The sequence below is a fragment of the Macaca thibetana genome, chromosome 12 (genome assembly GCF_024542745.1).
Source record: "Macaca thibetana thibetana isolate TM-01 chromosome 12, ASM2454274v1, whole genome shotgun sequence".
Lineage (NCBI taxonomy): Eukaryota > Metazoa > Chordata > Mammalia > Primates > Cercopithecidae > Macaca > Macaca thibetana.
In genome coordinates, this window is record NC_065589.1 from 17,729,373 (window position 1) to 17,753,494 (window position 24,122).

At 38.2% G+C, this 24,122-nt stretch overlaps 1 protein-coding gene across 8 annotated transcripts in view; it reads left to right on the plus strand.

Moving 5' to 3' along the window:
* Positions 1–24,122, plus strand: part of DOCK10 (dedicator of cytokinesis 10) — a 1,376,581-nt gene that overhangs the window by 1,234,995 nt on the left and 117,464 nt on the right. For all 8 annotated transcript variants that reach the window (XM_050752140.1, XM_050752144.1, XM_050752143.1 and 5 more), the window contains 4 exons: positions 5,063–5,145; positions 15,355–15,427; positions 16,364–16,486; positions 16,737–16,871. In XM_050752140.1, the coding sequence (XP_050608097.1) occupies positions 5,063–5,145; positions 15,355–15,427; positions 16,364–16,486; positions 16,737–16,871 (414 nt within the window). The remainder of the gene's footprint in view (positions 1–5,062; positions 5,146–15,354; positions 15,428–16,363; positions 16,487–16,736; positions 16,872–24,122) is intronic.

Here is a 24,122-nt window from a genome sequence, read left to right on the forward strand (position 1 = left end):
CAGAAAACTCTTGCTCAATATTCACAGTCTTTGCCTTTGAAGCTGTCTGTGGCAGCCTCCAGTTGAAAGGGGATTAGGAGCTGGCATTTTGAAACAGGTGCCGTGGGCTGGAAAGTCAGTAAGGGAAAATTGGAGTCATTGTCTTACTGTAACAAGCAGAGTTGTAGCCTGTGACTTTGAATTTGCAACAGATCATTTCAGCTTAGTTTTTGGACAAAGAGGAGCTGTAGTCATAATTATAATAGTTTTTAATGATCTCCTTAGAGTGACTGTGTGGGCTGGAACAAAGAATAGAGAATAATTTTCTATGCGTAACATTTCCAAAATGCCATAACTATGTAGGAGAAATGGTTATGTGTTTGTAAAATGCACTGGCTTTCTCAAAATCAGAGAAATCACAGATTTAGAAGCATTCTTAGGAGTCATCTAGTCTAACTCTGATTCTCATCTACTCACCACCAGATATATAAAGCCTAGCAAATAAAATCAGAAGAAATTTGATTAAACAGAACCCTTTGATAATCAGACCTAATATATTTCTCAAAAACTTCATTTTTAATAATCAAGCAATACAAATTGTTATTATTAACTGTTGTGAATGTGAATTATAGATTGAAAAACTTGCTGAGAAAACTGATGTTGTTAAGTAAGTACTTATTGAGTGCTTACACTATGCTAGGTGCTTTACACAAATTATTTGATCCTAGTGAAGGTGATATTACTTAGGCACATAAAAGCATTTAGAGATATTAAGTTATTTGAGATCCCACGGCTATTAAATGGCAGAACCAAAATTCAAAACTGGTTCTGTCTTGATTCTAAAACAGAAACAGAAATATTATACAAAACATCCAGAATGATGGTCCAAATGTGTGGTTCATCTTTAAGGTTTGCAACCATCAAACAATTTATAAATTAGCTAAATAGACTTTTAGAATCAGACAAATCCAGTGTGAAATTCTATTTCTACCACGTATGGGGCCGAAGTCAAAGATCTGAATCTCTGCTTGCCTCTCTAATCTATAAAATGGGAATAATAGTCTCAAAGAATGTTAAGACTGTATGCAAAGTGCTTAGTAGTACAGTATCTGACAAATACTCACAGCTTAAAAATAAAGAAAGTTTTTTTTTTTTTTTTTTTACTAATATCATACTAATATAAGAAAGTGCCACATTCATTCTGGTCAGTGAAATTCAAGACTAACATATCTTAGATTCGGCTACACCTGTAGCATATTGTGAACATCACGCATGAACATGCATGAGTATACATGTTTATCAAGGTCAAACATAGGTACCATCAACAGCAAGAAAAGGCAGTGAGTAAGTCAATGCATCTGTGTCCCATCGAAACCTCCAGATCAGAAGGTGTGGAGATAGAAATTATGTTGCAGAAATTTCTAATCCCGTCTAATATTCTGAATGCTCAAGAGCTAAATCTGAGATCCCAACAAATAAAATATCTCGACCAAGATCACATCAGGAGTCAGTCCTAGTTCCAGGACAAGAATAAAGCCTTCTATCACGTAGTTCCCAAGGCCGTACCCTCTTATTTTCATTTTGCTAACTTGGAATATACACCGGTTTGGCAATTTTCTATTTTTATCGAAGACTCTTTATAATACTTTGAGCATTCTATCCTAAGAAAATAATCAAAATAGGATGGTACAGGGGGAGAGTAGGAGGGCCACATGTATGACCATATACTCTGGGGCATTTTTTTTTCTATAATGTCCCCAAATTGGAAGTAGCCATAAAAACGACTCACTTTGTTCTCTCCTTTACATCTCTGCTCAAGTCTCACCTTTCCTGTGAGCTCCATACTAACCAACCTATATAAACTAATTCCCTGGCTCCAAATCTCCCAGCCCCTTTCGTTTCATTTTTCCCATGACACCACCGTTTTCTAACATATAACACAATTTGCTTAGTTTTTAGTTTATTGATCAGCTCCTCAAAAGGAGGTCAATGCAAGAGGGCATGGACTTTTGTTTTTTGTTCCCTGCTATATTCACACTACCCAGAACAACTCCGGGTAACCTAGTAGGGCTCAATGTTTGTTCAATGAATGCATGAATGAATGAATGATCTCCAAGATGAGAAGACCAGGCTAGTGAATTAGGGGATCATATTTTATTCTAGTTAGTTAAAGTGGTCATAAAATTAGAAAGCAAGTGTAAAAATCTATAGAATATGTTATTAAGTAAATAAAAAAACAATATTCATATTCAAATAAATACTTAGAGGGGAACTACATAAAACTATGCAACAGAAAAATGATTGAAAGGGAATGCAAAAAGGGAGTGGGTTTTATGCTCTTCTTTTTCCATTTTAAAATGGATTTTGTTTCATTTGAGAACAGCAGCAAGGTAGAAAGAAAGGAAAGGAAAGGAAAAGAGAGGGGATGAGAAAGAATTATAACCATGAAAGTTCTGTCTCCTTGGCTTGGGATACTGTTGACCTATATGCTCCTTGTCTAAATCCCTGGCATCTTTATCCAAAATGAAGACAAAACATTTCAGCAAAGGAGCGTATTAAGGCTCAATTTTCAGCCAGGTGCAGTGGCTTACACCTGTAATCCCAGCACTTTGGGAGGCCAAGGCGGGCAGATCACGAGGTCAGGAGATGGAGATCATCCTGGCTAACACGATGAAACCCCATCTCTACTAAAAATACAAAAAACTAACCAGGCGTGGTGGCAGGTGCCTGTAGTCCCAGCTACTCGGGAGGCTGAGGCAGGAGAATGGCGTGAACCCAGGAGGCGGAGCTTGCAGGGAGCTGAGATTTCACCACTGCACTCCAACCTGGGCGACAGAGCGAGACTCCGTCTCAAAAAAAAAAAAAAAAAGTCTCAATTTTCCTCTTATTTCCAGAAACACGTGCTTTGCAGAATTGGCTCAGGCATTGGCAAGTTGCTACAGCTCACCATACTGTTTTGCTCAAATTCCCCATCCATTCCAGTACTTCTAGATCCCCTGACTTCCGTTTTACTACTCTTCTCTACATTCATGTGTCTTGCCACTGTTTCGTTTTCAAGCTCTCCTTTTGTCCTGCATTCATACCTGTCATCCTCCAACACCCACCTCTGTCCCAGGGTCACCCCTTGTTTTGTCCTCAGTTCCCAGTTTGTGTGTGGGCACCTCCCTGAACAAATAAAGCTGTGGTGCTGAGAGAACTCCAGGCCAGAGAAATCCACAAGAGCCCCATCCCCTCTCCCTGCCTTTTTCATGCATCTCGAGCCTCACGCCTGGAACATGTGTTCTCCATCCTCCTTTCTATGATGCCCACTAGGCCACACCCCTCCATCCTTTCTGCAAAGGCAGTGCTAGCACTTTCTTTGCTGCAGCAGTCCTGCACCTTACCTATTCCCTTCTTGCTTACAAAGACAATCACAGTCTTTACTCCTCACAGTGCAATAGGTTTATTACTCTTCATGTTCCCCCAATGCTAAAGAACAGGTGTTCCTATAATCCAAATAATAGCTGCTTACTCTCCAGAATCACGTAATTTTAGAATAGAAAGGAGTCTCAAAAGTCATCAGGTGAAATCCCGTTACAAATCTACGATCAGTACCGTGCTGGGTGCATGGCAGGTGTTTGGAAAATATTTGCCATCCATAAATATTATATAATCAGCCATTACGTACCACTATATAACTATTTTGTGCCATTAATGTTTCTAAATCATTTTTGCTTATTAGTTATTCGCATCTGCTTATAAAATCTACGAATGAACTGGAGATCATTATGTTAAGTGAAATAAGCCAGGCACAGAAAGACAAACATCGCATGTTCTCACTTACTTATGGGATCCAAAAATGAAAAAAATTCAACCCACAGAGAAAGGGAGTAGAAGGGTGGTGACCAGAGGCTGGGGTGAAGGGGAGGTGGGGATGGCTAATGGGTACAAAAAAATAATTAGAATGAATAAGGCCTACTATTTGATAGCACAACAGGGTGACTATAGTCAATAATAATTTAATTGTACATTTAAAAATAACAAAAAGAGTATGATTGGATGGTTCATAACACAAACAATAAATGTTTGAGGGGATGGATACCCCATTTTCCATGATGTGGTTATTACACATTACATGCATGTATCAAAACATCTCATGTAACCTGTAAATATATACACCTACAATATACCCACAAAAATTAAAAATAAAATAAAACAAAATAGAACCTGTGAATAATCACAGAGAAAGGCTGTGCCTTAGAAGGCATGGGATAAAACTGAAAAGCTAGCTTCAGACTAACAGGAGCAATGATAGAAAATGGAAGATTGGTCACTGAAGTAAGAAAAAGAAGGAATGGGCTAAAATCGTGACAAAAGGCTCTCATATAAATAATAACATCTTTTCCTACTAAGAACTCTTAGATCATGTCAGGGCTTGCCAAGGGAAGCTGAAAAATGATGGTTCTTGAGGTTAGCAGCATGTCCGGTAGGATTCAGGGGTGATAACATTTGTTTTTTTGGTAGACTAAAATAGAGTAAATATATTAAACAGTTCCTCCTATTTAATGGAGGAATGGAATGGAAATGGTTAGATTTCCATGGGAAATGGAAAATGATTAGAAAGATCAATCTCCTTACCTACCTTTAAGTTGCTAGCATTCGCAGCACCCCAGAGGCACAAGACCTGTCTTCATGGTACTTTTTGCTCAGGCAGCTGATTTTTTTTTTTTATTTAATTGTTTTTATTTATTTATTTATTTATTCTTGAGACGAAGTCTCACTCTGTCACCCAACCTAGAGTGCAATGGCGCGATCTCGGCTCACTGCAACCTCCGTCTCCTGGGTTCAAGCTATTCTCATGTCTCAGCCTCCCGAGTAGCTGGGATTACAGGCACCTGCCACCACGCCTGGCTAATTTTTGTATTTTTAGTAGAGACGGGGTTTTGGGGTTTTGCCATGTTGGTCAGTTTGGCCTTGAACTCCTGACCTCAGGTGATCCACCCGCCTCGGCCTCTCAAAGTGCTGGGATTACAGGCGTGCGCCACCGCGCCCAGCCTTTTAATGATAATTTTATATTAATAATTGTCATTTTTCTTTCTTTCAGGCTTGTAAATTTTATAGTTCCCAGTGGCATGTGGTAAACTACAAATATGAACAATATTCTGGAGACATTCGACAGCTACCCCGGTAAGAACCTGTGATGAGCACTTACTGATCTTTTCCAAATATAGATGACGTCCTCTGTTCTAGTCCTGCCATTGTTTGTGAATACGTGTACATTAGTCTTCTGTCAAGGCACATTTTCCAAAATGTACGCCTAAGAGTCAAGACAGGACATTTTGTTCAACATGTGTAGCTTGCATCTTCACAGAGTTTGGATTGAGATATACATACACTCTGATTTAATTTTTAAATGTAGTTTTGACATTCATTTATCATTGTGTTATTATTTTGTGAGCTGTTTTTTCGATAGCAGGCACAAGAGGATTAGAAAAGTACCCTATGGCCAAATAGTTTTTCTGACAATATAGCATTCATATTTCTTACTTGTTTCATGCATTTTCATGCTGGGATATCAGAAGTCATGAAAATAAACAACTTCCACAAAATATATATATATATATAAAATATATATTACATATATATTTTTATGTTTTTTATATTTTATGTTTTTTATATTTTATATATATTTATACATATATACATATGTACATATGTATATATGTATATATGTAAAATATATATTACATATATATTATATACACACACACACACGCACGCACACACACAGCCAAAAGGAAAATAAACCCCTAATTTTGTTCCTGAGTCTTAGGAACATAAACCTTTGGAGAAAGTAATTTTGTTCTGCTTCTGCTCAAATGTCACCTCCGACTGACATTTGACTCACCTGACTACCTGAACAAAAAAAGCTCACCTGACTACCTGAACAAAAATAGAAATTAATTCAATATCTGTTTCCCCTTCTAAAGTAAAAATCCCCAAAGGGCAGGGACTTTTCCCTGCAGAATACCCTGCAGGCCTGTAAGAAGAATGCCTGGCACACAGTAGGTGTGCAGTACTATAATCACTTATTGGACGAACGAACTGAGTAAATGGCAAATTTTAAAATATAATATTCCTGGATGGGTTTGGATTTGCTCATATTTAAAGAACTTCCTTGAACTGGTACTACCCAACTCACTGGTTCATCAAGCTAAGATTATGTAAATAATTCAGAAAAACACTTGGAACAATCAAAAGTTAAGCTTTTATTAACACTTTCCTCAAGTGAAGCACTGAGATGATATACATTGGATCTAATTTTTAATAGATGCATGGTACAGAATTGGGAACCACTTTGCTAGATTTCCTGTGGACCCAGAAGCATGCTTTCAAGACTTGTATATTTAGAAGTGCTGCTCTCAATTTCTGAATGTGGAATTTGAAAGAGGGATTATGAACTAGATTTAAGAAGGTGGCATTTGATCTTGGATATGAATCAACAGTAGCTGCCAACACGGGCATCTTGGGAAAGGATTCTGGAGAAGCAGCAAGGCAAAGACCCTGAAGTGGTGGGAACCCGTATGGTCGGTCACTTGAGCAGAATGAGTCAGGAAGGCCAGAGCTTAAGGATGGAAGGGGCATAGTAAGATGAAACCAAGGACCTTAGGCAAGGGACCCTGTGTGCCCTGGAAAGGAGCTTGGATTTTACTTTCATTCCAACAAAAGCCTTGGGAAATTTCAACCAGCGGTGTGGCATGATCTGATTTACCTCTTTGAAAGAACTATTGGGCTACTCTGTGGAGAATGGGACTGTAGGGGTGGCAATTGAAGAAAAAGACAGGAGGAGGCCATTTCTTTTGGGGTTTCATTACCGTGAAGAGAAAAAAATTATGTCCCTTCTAAACTGCAAATCTTTTTTCAAAACACTGAACAGTAACGTTTACCAGATCTTTGAGCATTCTTTTAGACTTGAGTCGCTGCTGATAGACAAGCTCTCGCAACTTCATGTTGGGAAGGTTCACCACACCCTAAGCTTTCATGAGTAATTGTTACATTCAGAATGTCCGGGTGTTCATGACACACTTTTTGTAGGCACAACTGAAAAGCAAAGCATCCTTTAACATCAGGACTTCCTCTTTCTGAAAATAGTTCTGAGAAGTGGTTACAACTCGGAAGCTGTGTCTAAGAAGTTGGGAGACTGCATCTCAAGTTGAGAGGATGGAGACAGCAGTGTTTAGCCGTCCTGTTAACTAAATGTGTTCCCCACCGTCTTTAGGTCCATTACCGTCTTCAGTGTCTGTATCCCCAAACACTATTCATCTTTCCTTATATTCATGATGCTATAAAGAAAGAAAGCAAATTAGAGATTTCACATTCACAGTATTCTTCCTCTGTTAAAACAATAAAGTATCTCGAGAAAGAACCAGTCCTGGACATTATTGCTGAATTACGATTCTCATAGTTTGCAAGATTAATCTCATGAGAAGAAATTTTAAAAATTAACTGAAATAGTGTTGAGAATTTCCCTTACTTTAACTAAAGAAAGTGGAAGTTGATACCAAGAAAGGGAAGAATCAGACTACCACAAAGTAAGAAACTTTACGTATTCAAACTGAAAATCAGAAGTTCTAAAATATAACCCTTTCAGATATACCCCAGAACAATGAAGATGAGCACTGAACAGCAGAATTATTCTTTAAAATGATTTTACAAAGCTAAGCATTCCCCTCTAAAGACTACCTGTATTTAGGTCAGTAATGGAAACAGACAATTTACTTGGGTCTTCTGAGGCTAATAGAAGTAAATCATTTTCATACCTCCTGGATTAGAAGAATTCTCCTATGTCTGCTACCAATTTAAATTGCTTATTTCTTTTTATGAGTTGCTGAGACTGCAAAATGAAAATCTGCAATTATAGAAAAGCAAAAAAAAATCGGTGAAATTTATTCTTTAAATTTAAATGTGTATTACTGACCCTTAAGATTTTCACTTTTTAAATTTTTAAGCGAGGGTCCATAGGAAGATACTGAAGAGATAGATGATTTCAGGCTAGAATGGAAAATGTAAGCCTTTACACACTAGCAATAGAAATCAGCACTGAACTTGGAGATCCCAGAAGAAAAAAGCAGCATAAAAATATATGATGCCACTGATTTCGTTAATCCACTGGGTAAAATACAGAGATGTGTGACATATTACAAATTTTTACCATGGTCGATTTGATAGAAAGAAGATGTAAGGAAGAAAAATTCGTAAGAGTATGAATTGTGACTAAAGATCAAATAAAGTGTGACCAGCTTAGCTGGGCTGAAATTGAACAGATTTTTTTTTTTTTTTTTTTTAAATAAAAGAGCATTTTCTTGAGTGTCTACAGTGAGCCAGAATGTGCTGGGTGTCATACATGCATTATCTCATTTAACACTCATAACCCTATGGAATAGGAACTGTTATCCCCATTTTATAGCAGAAACTAGGAAACTGAGAGGGAAAATACCCCAAACTGAGAGGGAATTTTAACTGATGGGGCACTCAGGCATCCCCACACTGGGCAATCCAGGTCATTTGGGTGGAGAAAGGGGAAATGAGGCTGCCTATAGTTACTACCGATGTTGGATGCAAACACCAAAGGGTAAGGTCTGGGATGAGCCCTTTATCTTGGGGTCCCCGAGGCTCTTAGAGATCACACAGTGGTCCTGGGGGAAGAATTTTAAAATCAATAGCCACAGGTGCTAATCTTTTCATGACCTTTGAAAGAGAAAAGTCATTGCATAGTAGCCCCACAGACATCTGACTGAGCGTGAAGATGGCTCTTGAAAGGCAGGAGGCTGTGCCTTGTGGATTTTTAAAAACTAGATTGGGAAATAAGAATCTTCAGTAGCCCTCAAGCCTCAGCAATGATCCAAGCACTGTCTGCCTTCCCTGCCCAGGGGCATTGGACAGGCCTCCCTCCCGCAGCCCTCCCTCCTGCACTGTTTCCAGCCCCTACAGCCTTCCTTCTGGATGCTCCATGCTTGGCCCCTCCTCAGAACCTGTACTCTTGCAGCTCCCTCTGCCAGGGGATTTTCTCCTAGGTCATCACACAATCAGCTGCTTCTCCTCCTCAGTTTAAATGTTACCTCCCAAGAAAGGCCATCCTTGAAGAGTCTTTCTACACTTGGCCTTTGCCATTTCCACAAGGATCACTCTTTGCTCTTCTCTTCTTTCTCCTCTTTGATTTTTTTCTTTTCTTTCTTTCTTTTTTTTTTTTTTTTTTTTTTTTTTTTTGAGACAGGGTCTCACTTTGTCCCCAGGCTGGAATGCAGTGGTGGCACAATCTCAGCTCACTGCAACCTCCACCTCCCAGATTCAAAGGATCCTCCTGCCTCAGCCTCCCAAGTAGCTGGGATTACAGGTGTGCACCACCATGCCTGGCTAATTTTTTTGTGTTTTTAGTGGAGACAGGGTTTCACTATGTTGGCCAGGCCAGTCTTTAACTCCTGACCTCAAGTGACCCACCAGCTTCAGCCTCCCAAAGTGCTGGGATTACAGCCGTGAGCTGCTGCACCCAGCCTTGATTTTCTTAACAACCATTTTCACTCAGAGAAATTATCTTATTTATGCTTAATTCATGATTGACTCTCTAGTCCCCTAGAATGCAAACTTCCTCGGTTCAGGAACTTACTTTCTGATATGCGGTTGACATTATTGCAGCTCTTCTGGATGCCAGGTAATATCTGGAAACTGGAATGTTGAATGGCAAAGGAGAATGGCCCCAAGAATTAAGACGGCTCTCAATAATGCACACTGAATTTGATCAAGCAAACTCAGAATTAAGAAAAGCCACCAATGAAGTGACATGCTTACATGCACTATAACCCTAGCCCCAGATCTGACTTAAATTGACACTCTGTGGTCTCCACAGATTTTTAAAATGAAGATTAAGATCAGCATGGATATGGCTAGGGACTACTGGGGTTGGCTGAGTTTTGCTATTGACTTCATTGGTATTTTCTGTTTCATATCTTCTGAGTTTTGCTATTGACTTCATTGGTATTCTCTGTCTCATATCTTCTGAGTTATTTTTGAATCATTAATACTTAAAGTGGATGTTTAAATAAAGTTTTATTTTATTAAAGAAAGTATGGGAATGTCATAAGTTGTAATATAGTGTTAAATATGACATTTAGGAAATTCCTAAAAACATTTCCAATCATTTGTCTGAAGTTCTCTTCTCTCTTTTCTAAATCATCTATTCTTCAAAAATACCAGGGAAAAATCATTGAGAAATTTTTACTCAACGTTTACTTTGAGAATAGCTTATATGTATCTGTTGTACAATTTTTATTATCTTTACTATAAAAAAGAATCAGTTCAGAAGGCATCATTTTTGGTCACTCTATGTATAATTTCAACACTTTCAAAATTTTCACACATCATTTTAAAAGTTTTTTGCAAATTTTAAACCTAGGAGAAAGTTAAAAGATTGGTGTACAATTAATCCCACTATTCCCACCATCTAGAATGTGTCTTTTATGTTTTGCTATATTTTGTTTTATACAACCTGCCATCCATCCATCCATCCATCCATCCATCCATCCATCCATCCATCCTTCTAGAGATCTATCAATTTGTTTTATTTTTGGTCATTTTAAAGTGGAATTTAAAATATTAACACAGTGCCTCTTTAAACTCTTCAAAATGCACACCTTTAAATACAGCTATAGACATCTGTAGTTCATTTTTTCTCTTTTGATATAAAATGTACATACAAGAAAATGTGCAAATTGTACGTGAACCATTTGATAACTTTTGACCACAGTACACCTGTGCGACTCAAACCTCTGTTGAGATAACAGAACAATGTTATCACCCCAAAGAGTTAACTGCCACCCTTCCCTGGTTAACCCTTACCTCTCCTTTTCTCTCCCCCAAGAGACAATCAGTGCTCTGATTTTCATAACTGTGGAATCACACCATGTGTGTTCTTGTTTCTAGCTTTTTTTACTTAGCACAATGCTTCTGAGTGATGTCCACGTTGTTGCACGTGTCAGTAGCTTCTTTTCTTTTCTAAGTAACGTTCCTGTGTGTGGATCTACTGTAGTTTGTGTAGCCATCCTCCAGTGACAGACACTTCTGCAGCATTCTGAGCTGAGTTGGTCATAAGTCACTAAACCTATGGGCTTTTGTGAAACTTTTGTGAAATGTATAGGCTATCTCAGTCATTATTTCCACTTCTCAACTGGGAGATTTGTGAGAAAAAACTTTTGCAAGCATTTAGCCTTTTAAGTTGAAATTCATGAGAACCTTACTTTGTTTCTTCACTTTTTTGTTTTTACATCGTTACTAGTTTGAAAGGCTTTGTCTCCTCCTTGTTTATAAGTATCTTGCAGAAATTGGCATTAGTGAGACGCCTGGCCTGTATTGTGATCCACAGTTATTGAGAACAAATGCCTACAAAATTATTCTTTTGGAAGGAAGGATAAGCCATGCTGGCCAAAGAGGACAGAATAGGAGGTTCAGAAACAAATACCATTGCATCAAGGTCAAATGAAACTGATGGGAAATGACTAGCACGGGGCCAAATATTGACATTCCACATTCAAGTTTGTCTTTGTTGCCTCTTCCTTAGTTTTCCCGATTCACTCTTTTTCATTCACTTGGGATGTTTCCTCTGTTCTTTCTTTACTGCTGTGCCATCATTTTAAGAATCATTGAACACTCTTCTTCTATTCTCTGCAGACAAGGTACCTCGAGCAATTGCTCTGAAATCAACCATTGGAACCTTCCTCTGAATCTCAGGCAACATGTCACCTCTCACAGGAGGGGGAGAGAGGGAAGGGTTGTATTTACAGGCTTTATTTTTGCCAGTCAAATTAAATGGTGAGAGTGACTGCTTCTTGTTCGGAGCATGTTAGATGGTAGTAAGGAGAAAAAGGAATATTTTTGGTGTGGTACCAAGAATTTCCCAGTGATCCTAAAAGAACTCTATGTCTTCTGCTGCTTCCTCTGCCCTCCCATAGCGTGGACCCTGACCAAAAGAGGCAGAACAAGTTAACATCAGTGCAGGCATCACTGATAGGCTTGACTATCTCTAAGGCTCTGCAAGAAGGAAAGATAACCTCCTTTGGAAGAGAGAAATAGCAGCGATCTTACTTAATATGCTTATTAAAGTTTCACCTTTCCTAAATGCAGGCTTCTAATACCATGTCTTAAAAGTGGTTACAATGATAAATCTCCATGTTATGTCTATTTTACCACAATAAAAAACGCTTCTTATCAGGAATGGAGAACATGGTTCTGATCTCAGGCTTTTCATAGTTTAACAGTGAAGCCAATGTTCCTTTTGTGCTCTAACTTTCCCTGCTGAAAATGAAGGGAGGGTAAGAGTATTTGGAAGCCCTTACTTAACACCTATGTGAGTGCACAGCATAGTAATTTGATGCATACTTAAGCCTAAAGAGCCCTGATCATTCACCTTCCTATCTGGAGTGCCATCAACATAGGGAATAATTTGTGATGTGAATACTAAATGCGCCTCTGATCTTTTCTTTCTCAATACTCAGATTCAGAGGTTGCCTTCACACAATATAAATAATCTTAAAACAAATACCATTTTATTATCTCTGTATATTTGATTTTTTTTTTTTTTTTTTTTGAGACGGAGTCTCGCTCTGTCTCCCAGGCTGGAGTGCAGTGGCGCGATCTCGGCTCACTGCAAGCTCCGCCTCCCGGGTTCCCGCCATTCTCCTGCCTCAGCCTCCTGAGTAGCTGGGACTACAGGCGCCGCCACCTAGCCCGGCTAATTTTTTTTTGTATTTTTAGTAGAGACGGGGTTTCACTGTGGTCTCGATCTCCTGACCTTGTGATCCGCCCGCCTCGGCCTCCCAAAGTGCTGGGATTACAGGCTTGAGCCACCGCGCCCGGCCGATTTTTTTAAGATTCCACATATAAATGAGACCCTATAGGGGTTTTTTTTCCACTTCCGCTTATTTCATTTAGCATAATGTCCTCCAGGTCCATCCATATCATGGCAAATGGCAGAATCCCTACTTTTTAAGGCCGAATAATATTCCATTTTATACACACACACATTATTATATACATACACACATAGGTAGTCACACACACACACAAACACATATATTCACACACATATATTCACACACACATACATGCATATATATACACACACACAAAAACATTCACACACATACCTACACACACATATATATTCACACACACAAACACATATATTCACACACATACATACACGTTCATACCACATATACATACACACATATATATTCACACATATATACATGCACATGCATATATTTTATTCACATAAATACATACACACATTCACATACATATACATACTAACACATATATATTCACATACATATACACATACACACACATATACATGGAAATATCCTAAGTGTCCATTGACAGGGGAATGAATAAAAAGAATGCTACACACACACACACGTATTCACACACACATATACATACATGCACCTATATTCACACACATATATACGGATACTCATATTCATACATACATGCACACACATATATATTCACACACATATACAATACAAAGACACACACATATATATTCACACATGTATACACACACACACATATGGAAACATCCTAAGTGTCCATTGACAGAGGAATAAAGAGAATGCTACACACACACACACACACACACACACAGAGGCATATATTAATATACTAAACATTATCTTTATCCATTCCTGTTTTAAACACTTAGAATGTCTCTATATATTGGCTAGTATGAATAATGCTGCAATGATGACAGGAGTGCAGACATCTTTATAAGCTGGCGACTTTATCTCCTTCAAATACATACCCAGAAGAGGAATTGCTGGGTCATATGCTAGTTCCATTTTTAATTTACTTAGAAATATCCATACTGTTTTCCATAATGCCTGTAGCAATCTGCATTCTCACCAACAGTTACCAGGGGTGAGAGGAAACAGGGAGGAGTTGATGAACTGATGCAAAGTAGCACATGTGCAGGATGAAGTCTAGAGAGCTAATGTACAACAAGAGGACTAAAGTTAGTGAAATCATACTGCATTACTGATTTTGGTTAAATCAGTAGATTTTACTGCTCTTGTTACAAAAAAAGTAACTATTGAGATGATAGTTATGTTAATTTGCTTCACTACAATACCATTTTACTATCTATATGTATCCTTCCCATACCACCATGTTGTAAACCTCGGGCATACACAATAAAATTTACTTTACAAAAGAAAAACATCCCATGAAATTTTTATATGGGATTTTATATAGTAAAGGGGGCCACACAGCTAGACATCAAGAAATGCCCGTACTTTGGGTGGTATTGTCTGGTTTCCATTCAACCATTAGTTATGAGATAGAATCAAGCCAAAGAAAACTTATTTATGGTTTATTTTACCATTTATAAAACCAGATGCACACTGTTGCTTCTCTGGTCAGAGATGTTGCAACTTAAATAGGCATTTCTAGGATACCATGGAAGTGCACAGAGTGTAATTGCTACCAGTCCCTTTGGTGCACATTTTTGAGGAGGCCATGGTTAGGGAGCAGCACAGCCTAGTGGCCATAGTACAGACTGGTTCTCAGGATCATGGTTCTTCAGAGCTGGACTCTTCCAATGACCATTGTGTACCCTTGAGTATGTCACATACAGATGACACAGAAATCACAATGAAAATATCACCACTTAATATTCCACCTACAAATGTGGGGGAAGGAAAATAGAAACTCCCCAACCTTTCAAATTGTCCTGCTTGCCTACATCTAACTCAAAAAGGTATGTGTAAGTTTATGTAATTAGAAGGCCGAACGCCAGTGGCTCATGCCTATAATCCCAGCACTTTGGGAGGCCGAGGCGGGAGGAGAGTTTGAGGCCAGGAGTTCAAGACCAGCCTGATCAACATGACAAAACCCCATCTCCACAAAAAAATACAAAAATGGTGGTATATGCCTGTAATCCCAGGTACTACTGGGCAGGGGTGGGGGGGTGCTGCAGCATGGGAATTGCTTCAACCCAGGAGGTGAAGGTTGCAGTGAGCTGAGATCACACCACTGCACGTCAGCCTGGGCGACAGTGAGACTGTCTCAAATATATATATATATAGTTAGGTAGTTAGTTAGTTAGTTAGTAACTCCATGCTTTAAAATAGAGATTTATATACAGGAGATAAGATATCATGGTAGAGGAAAGTTAATACTTCCAAAGGAAATGAGACACTCAAAAGATTACATTATTTTACAAACATCTGTAAGAATACCAGCACCATAGTTGTTATTGTTACCTGGGGAGCAATTTAAAATGAAAACCGTCTCCAATGATAAATCAGAAGCTTTTTTTTTTTTTTTTTTTAATATCAGAGCAGAATACAAACCAGAGAAGCTTCCTTCACATTCCTTTGAGATTGACCATGAAGATGCTGATAAGGATGAAGTAAGTAAAGAGTTGAAAGTGAGATGTTTAAAACATGAGGATAATTAGTTTGTCTTGCACTAAAAGTTTTGGGTTCTGAACGGTTTGTTGTGAGTTGTAGTAGCTGTTGGTGGTAGGGCTTTTAGTCAAAATGAATCACGTTTGTTCTGAAATTGAACATGCTTATTTAAGTCAAAGAGAGGAAAAGAAGTCTCTTTTTTTTTTTTTTTTTGATGAAGTTTTCATAAGTAGCTTTATTATGAGGATGTTTATTACGTGGGTAAAAAAACTTCAGATTTCTTTCTCTGTATCAGAATAATTTAAATAACTCAGAACAATTTAAAAGTTATATATCTCAGAATATATTATTTCCTAGGTTTGGTTGGAAGATCTTCAAGAACACATCACGGCACCCTACAACTTAAAGTACAATAATAATAAATAAATATTTAAAAAAATTACTTAATAATAATAATAAAAATAAAAGGTTAGTTACTTACTAACTTAGGTGAGCAAATGGAGACTCAGGAAAGTTAAATTGCCAACGCCATCTATCTAGGAAGTGGCAGAATAGGATTCCGAGGAAGGAAATCAAATTATAGAACTTGTGCTCTTAAAGCAAGTGGCTAATACTATAATGATATATAGCATCTGTTACTAAATACGAGGTTTCCTACCAAACCTGGATAAATGTAAAATAATGTGAATCTTTAACCTAATAAGAATATCAAGGTTTAATAAAGTTTTCATAACAGCAGAAGTATATTGAAGATCTAAATTCTACTTCAAGACTGGAAAGAAAAGGGAGAAAATATCCCTCAAGGAAAATGGTTTCGCAAACTACAGCTGTTAGCAATAATAAGATCATTTTTAGAAGTCTCTTTTTTAAATGCAGTGTCTACCTACGATCTAGGGTCCACAAAAGATGGCTGTCATGCTAATATGCCTTTCCAACAGGATACCACTTCCCACTCGTCTTCCAAGGGGGGTGGAGGAGCAGGAGGAACTGGCGTTTTCAAGTCCGGCTGGCTCTACAAGGGGAATTTTAACAGCACCGTGAACAACACCGTTACTGTTCGGGTAAGGAGACATCAAGACTCATGTTTGTCTCTGTCACCTTTCTTAACACTCCCTCCTCAGGTCACAGCACAGAAAAGAGCCATTTTCATTGAGTTTATGTTTCATGTAATATTTTATTTATGAGGAAGTAGGGATGCTCTTCTCTAGAAAAAATGTCCTAGAAATATAGCACTCCTGAAGGAATTAGAATAATTCTAATTTCTATGAGTAAGAGCACATTACAATTTGAATATCTCCTTATATCTTTTAGTCATTCAAAAAGCGCTACTTCCAGCTGACTCAGTTGCCAGATAATTCCTACATTATGAATTTTTACAAAGATGAGAAAATATCCAAAGAACCCAAAGGATGCATCTTTTTGGATTCCTGTACAGGAGTGGTGCAGGTGAGTAGAAATCCCTTTTCCTCCTTGGGATATTTCTTTTATTTGAAAAGTATATTTAACAAATACTCATGGAGTATCTGATATGAGCCAAGAGCTGCTCTGGACTCTAAGAATTCTGTGAAAAACAAGGCAGCCTGGATCTCTGCTTTCACAAATCTTACTTTCCAGAGAGAAAAGAAAACAGGAAATAAGCAAAGACATGAATAAGCAGAATGGAATCAGCTGTTAAACTTTTCAATAAAGAAAATAAACAGAGAAACATAAGGGAGACAGAAGAATGGTGAGGTTGAAAAGGAATATTAATACTCAATAAGGGAGAAGAGCATTTTTGAAGAGAGATAATTTGATCTGCAAACTAAAGAATGAGCAGAGGGCCAGGCGTGGTGGCTCACGCCTGTAATCCCAACACTTTGGGAGGCCAAGGTGGGCGGATCACGAGGTCAGGAGTTCGAGATCAGCTGGGCCAACATGGTGAAACCCCATCTCTACTAAAAATACAAAAATTAGCCAGATATGGTGGTGGCACAGGCCTGTAATCCCAGCTACTGGGGAGGCTAAGGCAGGAGAATCATTTGAACCCAGGAGGCAGAGGTTGCAGTGAGCCGAGATCGTGCCACTGCACTCCAGACTGGGTGACAGAGCAAGACTCTGTCTCAAAAAACAAACAACAAAAAAGAATGGGCAGAGGCAGCAAGTGCAAAGGTCCTGTGGCAGGGGCAAGTCTCAGATATTCAAAGAGAAGCAGAAAATTAACACCCATGTTTGCTGCCATGTAGAGAACCCCTGAGATCATGAAATTCAGTAAAGTAATATGTAAATGACATAGTATTAACATAGGCACTTCAAATATGTTATTTTATAATTAGGTAATAATGATAGAGTAAGTTGACAGTGTACATATGCAGCATCTTTCTCCTAAGTGGTGGTTTTCTTCAAAGACAAGGATTCCATTGATTCCAAAGAGTCTAATTTCAAAAACAGACATAGTGCTTTTAACAAATAATGTTCTGTCAACTCTCAGTCTTCCAATTATTTGTCCTTAGTATGAAATTCAACATGGGCCACTGTGGCAAAGGGAAGCAGAGTAATTCCATAGACCCCATTTGGACATTTTAGTTTCAAAACGCTGCTTCCTACTCTGATGAAATAACTAACCTTATTCCCTTTTATGTAGTCATGGAGCAATCAAAAGTGTTTTAGCAATCTTCCCTCAAATTTCACAATGACACTGGCTCACTGAGGTCCAGGACTCTATTTCTGGTCACAGGCCAGTAGAGAAGTACTTTTTGTTACCCTCAAACCTCAGCATTCACCTAGCTTGTTACGAGCTGAGATGACATCACAGACCACTCCTGGAGGCCCCTGGATATGCGGATGCAAGTAGAGTTCTCTCCAGTCTAAATGATTTAGTCCTGGCCTATTTCTGGATGGTTTATCTGTTAAAATCTGGAATTCTTCCAGGAAGCAATAAAGCTGAACTTCAAAAGGAAAGAATTAATTGTTTCTGAGCACTCTGCTACAAGTGAAAGATGATTGCATTTTAACACAGATGCCAGCTTTCCATAGGGAAAGGGCAATAATGACCTTAATGGAAGGTGGAAATTGTTTTCTATCGTTGATCACAAAGGACACTTTTTGGCCTTAGAAACATGAAGTAAAACGTTAGCAATAAAGATCAATAACTGCGTTTTATAGACATTGAGCTGAAAATTTTAAATATTATCCTTTCCATTTGTACTTGAAAGCTTTCTCCAGCAAATGAGTCATCATTTTTTAAGACACATCATTGTAGTCTTTTGTTATATATTAAGTTTGCAGAAACACAGGTTAATACGCAATATTTTTCTTCTTCAAATAATCATAGAACTTACTGCTCTAATCTGCCCTTCCTACGGAGGAACTGCTTCTCCATCATCTCTTACTTAGATTGTGTTTCAGTCTCTGCTTAAACATTGTCATGGAAAAAAAGGAGTCTTGAAGGGAAAACACAAGCTTGGGGTTCACGCAGGTCAGCATTCAAATCCTAGTTTGACCATTTACTATCTGAAGACTTTGAAAAAGTTACTTGACCAATTTGATCTCAGATTCCTCATTTGTAAAACTAGAACAATGTACTAACATGAGAAAAGAACTGGGAGATAGTGTATTTAGCCCTTCTGCCCTACTTCTTCCATTAATTTCAAAGGTCACAATCTAGGATATAGACATTCCATTATGGGAAAGCCTTCCTAGAAAACCTTGATTTACCTTCCGGATATTTTTTCCAAAGTGTGTTAATTTATCATGTCTTTAGTCATTAATCTACTGATGCATTCAACAAACCCACTTAGTGCCTATGACATGCTAGAAACTACATCTAGGTGTGGGGAAGTCAATTCTTTATTGAAGTCAGAATCAGAGAAGGGCATCGCTACTTGCTCACTGTCACACAGTATCTCAAGAGCGATGATGGAGGTATGAATGGAGCGATGATGGAGGTATGAATGGCAGAGCCCATGGAATGCTCTGGGAACATGAAACAATGATGAACTCTTTCAGCTCAGGCTATAAGTCTATACAGAAAAAGCTGGGCCTGTCTGTAGTATTCCCCAAGGTGGATCTGGCACATATATCTTTTAAAGAGTTCACCTCTATCCCTGCATTTATATTCTTGTTCATCAAGAAGCTTTATCCAGTATTCTCTATATCCTTTGTAGAGGCAGGGACCAGTTTCTTGGGATCACTTTGGGGAGACAGACCCTGGGTCACTTGTCACTTTGCGTGTGGGTCCCAGTTCTTACATATTTGCTTATAGTTCTTCCAGATGTATAAGTTTTTACATCTGGAGAGAAGAATTTGAGTGAAATAATGCCAGTTTAACCATTGCTCTAGTAAGCTTTCAGGCATGAAATGTGCCTGAAGATGAATCATGTACACACAAAAGCACAGAGCAAATGAATAACTAGGATGAATCAGACCAATTTTATGTAGAATCATTGCCAGGTTCTGTTGAATCAAACAAAAAAGAGGAACAAAGTCTCTGCCTCAGAAAGTACTACTTAACATCCGGCATTCTTAGGGAGTTCAAGTTCATAACAATCTTTAGTGAATTGCCATTTCAGTTTGATTCATTCCGACTCAATCCATATCATCATTTTCCCTAGAATAATTTGGAATTCTTAGACATATATTACAAGGGTGGTTTAAGTAGAGAGAAACTCCTTCCCAGCTTTCTCAGAGACTTTAGGTAATGTTTATGACTGACAATTTCTGAATCTTGGCCAAAAAAAAAACACACAAAAAAACAAAACCTAATCGTGGTTTTCTACTTTTTCATAACATCATCAAACAGTATTAGATATTTTTTATGGGCCTATGCTCCCGGTCTGGAAGAGAACTTGGTTTTTGCTGCTTCAAGTTTTTTTTTGTTTTTTGGTTTTTTTTTTCCTGGGACTAAGGGATATTTAGGCCTGTGTTATCCTATCTTGTTCCTTCAGTTCATGTATTCATTCATTCATTCTCACATTCGTTCATCTATCCATCCATTTATTCCAGGTTCTGCCACTGTAGAAGAGAATGAACAGCCCAAGAATCCCATCTGTTTTAGGTCCCTATCTCAGTAATGATAATAGCTGATGTCACTTTAGACAGGCTTACATGGGTGTGGACAGTGTGGTGGACAAGGTTCATTTCCTTCTAGGTGCTGAGTCTACCACCATGTGGATATGGGTTCCAAGACAATGGCTTCATGTGACTAACCAAAGGCTAGAAACGCAGATACCTCCCGTAGGTCAAGCAGCCCCCTCATGTGTGAAGAGAGGCCAGATGTGAGAAATAGATGCAGCTTGGACTGTGTAGACGTGGAGAATGCCTGCCTACAGAAAGCAAGTCACATTGGGAGCAGGGGAAAGAACATTACAAGGAAAACAAATCTAGAAGCCAAATATGACCTGTAAGCCTCACATTAGCAACTCAAGCTCTGGAAATCTCACTTCTGAGAATAATAAGAGCCAAAATTATACTTGTGGTTTTCTTCATTTAATATATTATTTGACAGCACTTGACGGAACATGAATTATGATTGTTCCATTTATTAAAATAAAATTCAGAGAGATAGAGTGTCTTTCACAAGTCACAGAGCTAATGAATTGCAAAGTTTAACTTGAGGCAGAGGCATGTCCAAAATTACAGAGAGATGCCCAAAGAAATGATGTATTATCATATGTAAAGTAGGCATACCCACATACGTACATTTATTCTACCTGCATAAGCTATGTGGCCAGAAGAAACACTACAAAGATATGTTCATGTGGAGCTTTAAGCAGTGAATTTTAGATATGGGATTCATTTCAGCAAATACTATATATATATTGGACAACTTGCAATGTGCAAACCATTGTGAAAAGAGCAAACACTGAAAATACATGTGGCTCAGGTCTTCAAAAAGCTTCCAGGATGTGGGAAGGATGCACAGGGAAAAAAAAACAAAACAAATATGGTACATGCAAATAAAACAAGTGACACACCTCAAGCAGTAAGTCCTGATAACATATGCAGGAATGAAATTACATTCATCACTGCATGATGCCATATTATATTACACATTTATTTTATTTATATATATATGTGTGTGTATGTGTGTGTGTGTGTGTATTACATATGTTATCTTTCTGCTTATTTGCTTACTGACATTTCATTACACCAGAAGGTAAGTTCAATGAGGGAAAGCATTTTACTTGAATTTTTTCAGTTCTGTGTGACTGAAACATAGGAGGTACCCATTTAATTTTCATTGAATGAATGAACAAATAAACCTACAGAGTGGAGAGGGTTTCATGGAAGGGAGCCATCGATACCAGAAACCTGGATTTGTTGTATGATTCCCTTAAGACTCTTCTTTTGTTCCCACAAAATTCTATGCCAGATGCTAGCCACATAATAGGTGTAATTAAATATTTGGTTTGGGTAGCTTCCCTCTTTGATACTCAGTCCTCCATTGGCTTCAGTGATTTTCTTGGAGTATCTACAGTCTGGAACTTTTTCAGATGAACATTGTGGAAGCAGAACAGTTTGCCACAACTCGTTAAACATATCATGACAATAAGACTTATTCACAGGTTCCTACTATTTATGAAGTCATGTAGATATACTATGGTAAGGTTGACTGAATGAAGTAGTTGCACTGGCTGCAAAGGACACTGATACACGAGAAATAGAGGAAAATTTGGGGGGAGTAAAAAGAAGAATATGATTACTTCTTGATTACCATTTTAATGACTTAACAATTGTACTTCAAAGTTATTAAAATGTCCTATTGACATGTCCCATTGATTTTCAATTTTTGTCCTTTTTGCTGTTCTATATGACATTATCTTTGAGATTACAGACAGCGAGATCGAAAACCACTCAGACACCTTAATCTTTCCCAACATAAGCTTCTCTGGGCTGCAAATAGTTCTATTTCTCTTGAAATAGAAGAAGGTAATTTAGTTCTTGAGAAGTTTCAAATCGAATATTTATTTTAATTATAAATGTCCCTTTTTGAGAAACAAGATTGTAATCCTTTGCTCAAATTTTTAAGAATATTTGTGATTACATTGTTGAGGCCAGCAATCATATTTAATTCATTTGAAGTACTGAATGCAGTTTAGACAATCAAATCAATGTTTGTTTACATTTTATAATGTTTCATTTCAAAATTTTGTTAGTATTCAGCATCTTCATTTGAAAGCAGGTTGCAGCTCAATTCACCTTTAATTTGGACCCAGTATAAGCATTTTAGGTTGCTTTTTATCTCCCCGTTAACATTATTTGCAGCATCAAATTCATCAAGCAAATTCTTTCATTTGTTTGTTTTCAAGATAACACTGAGATTTGCTTGCATTTTTATATAATCAAATACTTAAAAATGTCCTAGCAAAAGTTGTGTGCCAAACTCTGGACATTTCTAGTTCTTTTATGAGTGTCTATTTCTTTCTTTTTTTTTAATTTTTTTTATTTTGAGACCGAGATCCACTCTATCACCCAGGCTGGGAGTGCAGTGGTGCAGTTTTGGCTCACTGCAACCTCCACCTCCTGGGTTCAAGTAACTTTCCTGCCTCAACCTCCCAAATAGCTGGGAATACAGGCGTGCACCACCATGCCTAGCTAATTTTTGTATTTTTAGTAGAGACAGGGTTTCACCATGTTGGCCAGCTGGTCTTAAACTCCTGGCCTCAAGTGATCTGCCCACCTTGGCCTCCCAAAGTGCTGGGATTACAGGAGTGAGCCACCGCGCCTGGCCCTGAGTGTTTGTTTTTATTCCTATTGTTTTTTGAAGGAAATTGTGCTGTGATAGGACACCTGTCTTTCCTTTTATACCTGCTCTGCAGCTATCTTGTCTTTGCCCTTAGACTGTCTATCAGTGAAGGTTACAGGCAGTTTTGTAGCCCTTCTTCATCCTAACATCCCAGAGCTGTGTGTGAGGGCACGTGGAGGACATCTACCCCAGTCCTCCTGGGCAGAGTGGGGCATCTAGGAATTTGCCTTTGGAAGGAAGCTGCCTAGATGTTTGCTTTGCACACTGAAGTTTGAGGCCATGGGCTTTCTGAGTACCCTCCACTCTGTTTACACTGCAGTCAAAATGATTTTTTCAAAATGCAACTCTGACCTTTTACTTGTCCAAATACTTGTATTCTATGTTCTCATAGAACTTAATACCTCTTTTTCAAAACATTTATACACAATTTAAGTATGTTTGTTTTCTGATATCACATTTGTCTGATTAATTGCTTAATGCCTGTCATTCCTATTCTGCAAGAGCAGGGACTCACTGTGTTTTTGTCCAAAACAAAATATGAACACAACAGATATCTCTTTGATAGTCAATTATATCACTGCGCTAAGCACTGAGGATACAAATTTAGGTTCTGCCCTTCTAAGACTTGTGGACTATAAAGAGCCAGGCCTGTGACTAAGTCATTATAAGGCAAATAAATAAATAATATTTGACAGTAATACAAAAGTTAGGACAGGAGCAAAGGGCTCATCCTTGGAAATCTAGAAAGTGATGTTTGAGCTGTGAATTTCCACATGAGAACCATAGTTAGCATTTTAGCCAATTCTTTCCCCTTCAGTTCCTGAACTTCACTTTTTCTCAAGGCTATGTGTTGCCCCACTATGTGTTCTCGAGCACTGAGAGAAACCACAACTCCCAGGCCACAGATGCCCCTTTGTTGTGCTGGGGCAATGTCAAGAAAGGAGACCAGCATCAGTTGAGCATCTTCTGTGTCC